The sequence below is a fragment of the Wyeomyia smithii genome, chromosome 1 (genome assembly GCF_029784165.1).
Source record: "Wyeomyia smithii strain HCP4-BCI-WySm-NY-G18 chromosome 1, ASM2978416v1, whole genome shotgun sequence".
NCBI classification, from domain to species: domain Eukaryota; kingdom Metazoa; phylum Arthropoda; class Insecta; order Diptera; family Culicidae; genus Wyeomyia; species Wyeomyia smithii.
The window spans coordinates 49,984,415-49,993,924 of NC_073694.1; the positions used below are offsets into that span (position 1 = coordinate 49,984,415).

The 9,510-nt window shown below is 36.9% G+C and overlaps 1 protein-coding gene across 1 annotated transcript; it reads right to left on the reverse strand.

The window, feature by feature from the left end:
• Positions 1–338: 338 nt before the first annotated feature.
• On the reverse strand, positions 339–3,612 carry LOC129723377 (TBC domain-containing protein kinase-like protein). Its single transcript, XM_055677571.1, has 4 exons — positions 2,445–3,612; positions 1,578–2,380; positions 1,236–1,507; positions 339–1,175 (listed from the first exon to the last, which is right to left on the reverse strand). The coding sequence occupies exons 1-4, from the start codon at positions 3,410–3,412 to the stop codon at positions 714–716; spliced, it is 2,505 nt and encodes an 834-aa protein (XP_055533546.1). The 5' UTR covers positions 3,413–3,612; the 3' UTR covers positions 339–713.
• Positions 3,613–9,510: the final 5,898 nt, after the last annotated feature.

A 9,510-nucleotide genomic window follows, 5' to 3' on the forward strand; every position in this document is an offset into this window, starting at 1 on the left:
TGGTCCGTTACAACTTCATGGTAGATCGTTACCAAAATATTCGATGATTATTTCATAACTTGCTTTTAATAGGAAATGAAGCTACAGATATTCATCCACCGAGAATGGTATTACAATACACGTATGTACCCGGTGTGAATACACGAGAAAAAAATCTATCGTGGCAGTCGTATTCCTCTACAGTTATAACGGATCATTTTTAACCTGATGTATTCGAGAAACGAATGCAATGAATCCAACAAAAACATATTTCTAACCCTGGAAGGAACGAATACCAAGAGATAAAAATATAAATTAAAATTAATTGAATCAATACACTCAAATTCTTCATTTTCCTCAGTTTTTTTATATTTTCTGTATACAATATAATAGAATATGCTAGCTGATTAGAATTTCACTTTTCATGAACTTTTCTTCAAAAACATGCAAAACTAGTACGAAAATCAATATTTGCAGTAGAAATTTGCTCTTTTTGAACATAATATGCAAATGCTGGTTTCTCTAGAAAATTTTCAAAATTCATGATTTTGTTCCTTAACTTAATATGCATGCATTTGAATTAATCTCTCAGCTTGAAGTGTGCTTTGCACAGTACCTCACACGTTCTATAAATATAAAAATCTATACATTTTACATTTTCAGATTCCACAAATGAAAACATTTTCATATAAATACTGTACATTAAGATAATTATAACAAAACGTACAAATAAATTAGGCATCAACAGTGCTGGAAATATTCGATACACTCTTCGCTAAAGTATTAATATAGTCAAACGTCTGAAGGATCAACTTATCATCAGTTCGATAAACAGCTTCGAACCCGCGGTGCAAAATGCATACATACGGAACGTGGCAGTCAACTAAGAACTTGGCAAAGAGCATTGCACTTTCGTGTGATGTACTCACAATGACGGTGATCTTTTTGCGCAGATATGCATCCAACTTTGGTACGTTCAGAATATCTAAGCGAGTTTCCTTAAGTGAAACGGAACTGAACGGAACGTTTATACTGTTCTCGATAGCCACCTTTCGGTGTTCTAGGTTGCATCGTAGATCCAAGATAGCGACACAAGCCGGTCGATCGCGTAGCAGTCGTATCAGATCGTAAACGCTAATGCGAGGGTAAAGCTCGTTCTGCACCTCTTTGTGATCATCGTCGGTGTATTTGAGGTCCTGTATGAAGAACAAAATATGATTTATTCGAACAAATAGCTAGAAAAATTTGCAACTCACAAATTCTCCTGGTTCCTCTTCATGCATCGCATATTTACGATAGGTTACGCTCTTAGGCGTGAATTGGTACATGGTTTCCGAGTCGTTGACGCATGTCTCCATTACGATATCAGGCAAGTCACTAAACAACAAAATGCACTCGTTGAAACCCGAGGTGAGTAGCGTGATCTTCAGCTGTTTCAGAATTGCTATACCAATAAAAAGGGGGTAGGAATTGTCTCCCAGAATCAGCTTGTCCCACAGATGGAATATTTTATGTAGTGGAAACACGTCTGTTAAGCAGATGAAACAAAAATAAGTACTTAATTCGGATTTGTATGCGCAATCGACAATAATACTTACGGCTAAACATTGTTAGAAACCAAGGAATAGCGTAGAGCTCTGGTATAAAATTGATTCCATGCAGGTGTTTGGCCAGGACTGGCTCGTGGAAAAATATAAGCTGGAAGAATTTAACCAAATACTCCTTGATAATTGCGGAGTTGTCCTTCAGGAAGAACAAATGCAAATATTTGGGTATGAATTTGTAGAGACTCAGAAACGCTCGTTCTTCATTGTTGAAATTAAGGTATAGAAAAGGTGCCGTCAAGGAGTCCAGTCCTTGCCAGTAGACGTACTGAGGATGAGCGCTTACCCAAGCCTTCAGCAGGCGCTTCAACTTATTGTGTCCTTCCTGTGACGACAGGAGCTCATTATACTGATGACAACGAGGAATGTCCACTTCGATTTGCCTATCGGTATGAGTCGGGCTACACTTATCAAGTTTCTCGTATAAGCCATTTTCTAACACACCCAGCAAGCAGGCCCAAACTTGACCTCGAAACGGTGGAGGAATATCTTTGCTAGCAAAACTTTTGAGTAGATCGTGAGTATAGGGGTATCCATGCAGCAGCGTCTTAAGCAGTACTATGCGGTGAAATTGATACACGGTATCACGTTCCCGTATCACCAGTGGTAAATCAGTTTTAAAAACGGGAGATTCTAAATATGCGTTAGTGGTATAAATTAGCGGAAGGTAATCTTCCTCTGGAATTTTAGATAAACGCTCAAGCAAAATGTTAAAATTGAGAAAAATTAGGCGGCTGTCGTGCAGAAAACTTTGGCTCTTCGGTGGAGAGATCGACTTTCCATTCAGAAGTACTAAACTGAAATATTGTACATACATATTACTTCACATGTGCAAGAGCATATTGTACCAAAAATACTTACTTCGGTAATGATAGAATAGGTGCTTCGCTTTTGATTAATCCTTCTTTCTTCAATTCCTGTTGCACATCTCCGCCGGCTAATTGCCAAAGATTGTAGATTTCAGCCAAACTACCACAATGTCTTTCCAATAAAGTTAAACCGGCTGGATCGAGGAAACCAAAAGTTTCTTCTCGTAGAAAATCGAAAGCCTCATCTTCCAACAGTTGCTGAGCCTGCGGTCGTCTTCTAACCGAAACAATCAAACATTCTTCGATGATACGCTTAAGAGCCGGATCGAGCGCAAGGAGCAATTCTAGTTTTTGCTCTTCTCGGGCGAGTTTCTCGAGTACATTTGAAGCAGTTGTAAGGCTAAGTATTTTTCGAACAATTTGGGACAACTTCAGAGTTTCCCATAATGTACCACCAAGGGCCAATTCAGCCAGAATTATTCCAAGACTCCAAACATCGCTCTTTATGTTTTGCTTAGAACCTAACAAAACTTCTGGTGCATGATATTTAACATTTCCAATGGGGAACGACGTATACTTTCCTCCATCCGTCATATGGTACATCCCATAGTTATACAACTTAACACTGAAGTCTCTGTTGACGAGGATATTGCTAGGTTCTAAATTCCGACAGAGTAAACCTTTTCCGTTCAGATGACTTAGCGCTCGGAGCACCTGAAAAGCTATCCGCATAACCATCTCATGCTTATAGTTCTCACCAATAAATGTCTCCGTTAGTGGACTTCCTGCATATTCCTGTACGATTATCGTTCTCTCGTGCTTGCCACGAACTACATCCAAATACTCACAAAGATTCTCATGCTTGAGTGAATCGCCTTTCAGGACCTGTGCTCGGCCAAGTATTCCGATAGAGTTAGGCGTTAGGGGAAGTCCGTTGCTTCCACAGCACTCATCACTTGGGTGAGATTTAGCGAAAAAAGTCGAAACCGAAATACGGTAATTCAACTTTGCTGGAGCCATAACCAAACCGTCTTTACAGATGCACTACTTGCTTATCGGGAGTATCGCAATAAATTGGATTTTAGAAAAATATAACGCGAACTATACTTAGCCACGCATAATTGAATCTGATAAAAAAATATATCACAGACAGACCAGAAACAAAATAATACCGACAGAGATAATCTTTCTTTTGTTTTGGTTTATTATGACTTTTGATCTTTGATAAGAAACCAAAAAGGGGGTGTATTTTTTAAGGAAACAAGCCTCATCGGCCATACAGGCATGCAACCAAAGCACGCAGCCATCATGCATTTGAGAATCAGGTATCGTCCGTATCGTCAAAAAAAGGCCACCTGCATGTGCATGTGCATTTTTCGTTTCGTCATACTTCCAGCAGATAGGGAGGTAAAATGGTAGTAACAAATTGGGTTGTTTGACTATATATCTGTTTTTTGATAGATCATTCGCGTTGACGGTGTTGCTGATATTTGTTTGGTTTTTGCATGCGATAAAGAAGGAAGGAAATATTTTTGCTTTTGTCATCACGCACATTTTGACAATTACATATGAGTGTTCACGTAGGTGCGAATAGCCTTCAAAATCTCTTTCAACGCGAATAACCTGAATTGCATGGCGACGTCTTAAAAAAAGAAGAACGAAGAGATTTTACAGTTGTTGCGGGTTTGTTTACATGGTCAACATGGACTTGTTAAATTTTCGGCTCCAGTGAATAGTGTGTTGCTCATTACGCTTCATTTTACGTCCTGGTAGTAACGAATTCCAATATGCGGAGAGTTTTCCGATCTTTTTCGCACTCGTATCATTCATTTTCACTTCTATCACTAAACGGTGAACGGAAAAAAGTTCAAACACCTTGTAAACAAACCCGTGTGAAGTATAAAAAAAAGTGAGGTTATTTTTGTGTGCAATGATCTATATCATCTGAGCTGCATTTTCTAAGCTAAACGTGTTTTTCAAAAATTGCCCTTTAATTATCTAAATCACGAATTAAAACTACTCGAAATCTGCTCGAAATCACAATGACAGTTCGCCCATGTACCAACTGTCATTGTAGCGATTTAGAACGATTTTTATTCGTTATTTAAAAATCGAAGGACAATGATATAAAACTTTATAAAATCACGTTTGGCTCAGAAAACTAGCTGATGTATAAAAATGATAAATCCGTGAATAGCTAAACAACTGAATTCGGAGTAAATCCTGAAGCGGGCATAACAAGTAGACTGTGAACAAATAAAGATTGTTTTTTAAGTATATGGAGCAGGATTTGTGTCTACCTGAAAAAAAAAACTGAAAATATTGATTCTGCTTCGAAACGGAGCTAAAGTCCTAGCTAAAGACAAAAAATATTTAATGGAAGAAATGTGCGGTAAGCTAAACGAACTGTCAAAATCTGAACAAACGAACAAGAAAGCGATCCAACGAAATCAATAATGTATGGGTCATTATTTTCACTAAGGCTTACTTTTTTTCGCATAAACACACACTACCGTAGCACAGACTACCAGACGTAACACTGGAACCTAGCTCCATCGCCAAAGAAACTATCATTTCAAATGTCCAATCGAATAGCAGTCATCGCGAAATCACAACGTCTGGGACGCTGTCATACAATCGCATACATATTTTGCAGTTTCCAATTTAAAACATGCACGTACACTAGCGCTGATGTCGAAATACAAGACGCAGCGCGAACACGGCGGTAGATGGTGCTAGTGTTACTGTCATAAAGTACTCACTGTGCTCCCAAAGACCGTTATTATAAAAAAAATGCACCAAAGAATCTGAGTACACCATTCGATTCGTTATGACGTCCAGAATCTCTGGTCGAAATTTCAAAATTATCGTACGGTACATTTTTGAGTAATGCCCTTTTGAAGGTCGTAAAGTACAAAAAAGTGATATAAAAACGACGAAATACTTATTGTAAAGCACGTTTTTCAACCACTATTTTATGAAATAACTTCCAAAATAGTTTCTACACATTCGATGGACTATATTCCATGATATTAACAATTGGTGGAAAGATTTATTTGAAAATCCCACAGTGCACAGTGGTCTAAGCTCGAAAAATCGTGATCGTTCTAGATTTGACTGTGAAAAATTGATTTTATGTACTCAATGTCTTCAGCAAAATTGTTTCATAGAACAAGGCCTTACTTCTGGCGTTTTTAGTTTTTCGATCAATCCACCTAACAGTTAGATAAAAAAATATTTTTTCTAATTTTCAATATACGAGATGGCTTCCTTCAGCAAAGTTGTGGAAATTTTAAAAGATAAACAATTGCTGAATACTACGATGTTCTGTACGTTGGACACCACAAAATAGAGTTTTTTGTGGAACACCCCTCCTTAAAATCCGTTTTTTGTCTATTATTTTGTCTGTAATTGTCAAAACAAAGCAAAATGTTCTAAGATTTTATTCATTCAACTAAGATTCTCTCAAACTTTGTAAAATTTATTGTTTTGACAGTCATGGGAAAAGTTATAGACAAAAAACTGATTTTGAAGAGGGGTGTTCTACAAAAAACTCTATTTTGCCGTGTCCAACGTAAAGATAAAATATAGCAGTATTCAGCAAAAATTTATCATTTAAAATTTTCCACAGCTTTGCTAAAGAAAGCTATCTGGTATATTGAAAATTAGAAAAATTATATTTTTTATCTAACTGTTAGGTGGATTGATCGTAAAACTAAAAACGTCAAAAGTAAGGCCTTGTTCTGTGAAACAATTTTGCTGAAGACATTGAGTACATAAAATCAATTTTCCACAGTCGAATCAAGAACGATCACGATTTTTCGAGCTTAGACCACTGTGCACTGTGGGATTTTCAAATAAATCTTCCCACCAACTGTTAATGTCTTGAAATATAACTCTTGGAATGTGTAGAAACTATTTTGGAAGTTATTTCATAAAATAGTGGTTGAAAAACGTGCTTGACAATAAGTATTTCGTCGTTTTTATATCACATTTTTGTACTTTACGACCTTCAAAAGGGCATTACTCAAAAATCCAACTTGCCTCTTGTGAAGCGTCCTAATTCACCTGCTTGGGATACTCTTCGGTTGCGTGAACTAAAACGACTACGGAATAGCTCTCAGCGCAGGTATCGTCGATTGAGAACAGCGCTTACAAAGAGTAATTTCCAGTGGTGGGCACCGCTAACCGAAAATTTAGCGACGCTTATCGCTAAGTCGCTAACCGGAAAATTTAGCTCGATAATCGCTAAACGCTAAACGCTAAACCCACATTAGCGGAACTTTCGCTAATCGCTAACTTTTTAATATGTAAATAGTCATATCGCTATATTTATTGCTCGTGTTTTGTAAGATTTGGACCACTTTGATCTGTTTTGGTTAAACAAACGAAAACAATTACTTACAAGAATAACAAAAGTTATTTAGCTTGCATTGAAAATAGATACACTTAGGAATGTTTTCATAGAAATTCAATTATTATCTGAATCGAAAATGTAGAATCAAAGTTGTCATAATTTCAAGCGCATTGCAATTTACCAAAGTTCTTGGTGTGCCAAAAATTCAATCTAGACCTTGTGCTTGTTCTTCAAAATGCTCCTGTGGCTTGTACGATACTCCATTCTAGAGTAAAATAGTAACAGGGTGGTTTCCAAGACACGACCGCATAGTTGACGTAGGACTACAATTGTTTTTTTTCTTTTGACGCTCTTGAACTAGTTTTACTTTTGGCACGGTTCGATTTTGGTACACATGTGCCAAAACCGAGTAGTTACGTTTAATCACATTTAATAGTTAGATTTATTATACCGTTAATTTTTAGTATGATTCGATTTTGTCAACGGGAGAAATTCTGGCGTGATGCCAAAATCGAACGGGGTTTGTGTTTTGATTATTTATTTGCAGCACTCTATTTTAGAAGAAAAAATATTCTCTTTAACACTGATGAATACCTTTCGTTCTAATACAGTCAATTATCTTTTATACGCGAAAAGAAATAATAAATTGAGTACGATTAGTAGAAATTGAACTTTTTTCTATATCTTTTTGTCTTGTGAAAGATGGTTCACTCACCGATCACAAAGCGACAAAGATTTCACATAAAAATTTTCCCTGCAGTTACAAGCTCAAAAAAAAATATCGATACCGAATTACAGTTTTTAGTCGAAATTGTATATTCTCAGAATATTAAAAAATTGATTTTTGAGCTTTAATCAGTTTCAAGATACCAAAGAACAACGAAGATACCATAGTTGAAATGCATATGTCTGTTATCAAAAATAACCGGGCTAGAGCGATGCATAACATTAGCCTCAGCAATTAATATTCGCATAGTGTTGTTCAATTACAAGTAAGGTTATGAAAAGTAATATCTTCTTGTTGATGCTAATGTAAAAATTTTTTTGATTGAAAAATACAAATTCAAATGTCGGAACTCTAATATCAAGATGGAATGGATTTGGTTTTCCTCTGTACCGCCACCGCGGGATGCAACTAGGATTGTCATATTAAACTTAATGCATTAAGCTAGCAAAATATAATCATTAGTTGAGCTCATTTAACTACCTATTCAAAGATATGTACGGAGCATGTTAGTTTTCTATTGTCTTTTATTTACATTTATATTTATATTTAGTTATTTTAATAAATCTAAGAAAAACAGAGTGTAGAGTTCAAAAATAAACAACGCATTTTTTTATACAATGCACCAAATTTATATACCTCTTAAATTTATATGCCTCTACCGACACGTGCGGGAGGCGCAGCGTATTTTGCGGCACCCAAATAATCATATTGAATATGTACAGATATTTGCTACTATACGAAACAAGAAGAAGAAGACAATTCAAACGGCAATCCGATTGTGTTCCAAATCACAACACGATACCTACGCGTTAACCCAACACGCCTTACTGTGCGTCGGCAGAGGCAATGTAGTCTTCACTTGGCTTGGCTGCACACAAATAAACATCGAGTTCTGCACTGATGGACGACGAGTGACCAGCGCTTTATTCATATATTGCTCGGTGTAGTACTGTTACCTGTGCCAGCATGTTTTTCTTCAAGACATCAGTTTTAATTACCTTCCAACAGCAGATCGTTAAACTGTCTGATAGTGAAGTCTGATCATGAACTTTCCGAAAAAGCTTCACCTTCAAGACATCAAAATAGTCTAGGTTCATGAAAGCAAACATTTTTTAACCTATTGGGACGGGGAGATTCTGTCAAATTTTTTTCGCCTCTGCTATACAGGATATCATAGCAAGCAGTTGGTGTTTTCTCATGAAGTCTGTGCCAGGCGTGCTCGCATGTGATTGGTACATTGTTAGTGAAAATTCGACCTTGAAATTTTTATGAAATTTTCACTGTTTAACAATGAAATGATAATGATAACTGAAGAATCACAAAATTGTCCATCATTTTATCAATCCAACGACACATTGATTATTGTGATCCATCATGTGGTTACATTAGAATTAAGGTTTGAAATCTTTCATTCCGACGTTACACCTTAGGTTTTATTTTTCGCAGAATGTATCTCAATATAGTGCGGTTAGACGTAGTCCTACGTCAAAACTGACAAAAGTAACGTTCGCAGTAAAGTATGTTTATTTTTCGAAGCAATTTACGTGCGCTATCAGCAATTCACAGTTTTCTAAATATTTCTATTGTCGCTTCTCCACAAAATTTAGCGAATTAGCGATTAGCGTTTCGAAGGCCAAAATTTTAGCGACGCTAACAATTTCGCTAACCAGCTCAAAAATTAGCGAAATCGCTAAATCGCTAACTGAATTTTAGCGTCGCTAATTAGCGAATTAGCGAATTAGCGGAATGGTGCCCACCACTGGTAATTTCAAGCGTTATTCTGACGAGTACCGCCACCTGAATAGCACACTTTATAAGTCATATGTATTACGGGTGCAGACTGACCTTCGAAGGAACCCGAGAAGCTTCTGGAACTTCGTCAACTCCAAAAGAAAATGCTCTTCCGTACCCACGAATGTACATTTCGATAGTGATGAGGCAACATCGGAATCCGAGTCATGTGAGCTGTTCTCAAAGTTTTTTGCTTCCGTTTTTGCTGAAAGAGTTGCTTCCGACCACGAAGCTCAACTAGCG

Excerpts from the sequence above, each read along its gene's own strand:
- LOC129723377 (XM_055677571.1), bottom strand. The coding sequence starts at position 3,412 with ATGGCTCCAGCAAAGTTGAATTACCGTATTTCGGTTTCGACTTTTTTC. Across the intron at positions 1,508-1,577 it reads GTTTCTAACAATGTTTAGCC|ACGTGTTTCCACTACATAAA; the intron begins GTAAGTATTATT and ends TCTGCTTAACAG. Across the intron at positions 1,176-1,235 it reads AAGAGGAACCAGGAGAATTT|GACCTCAAATACACCGACGA; the intron begins GTGAGTTGCAAA and ends TTCTTCATACAG.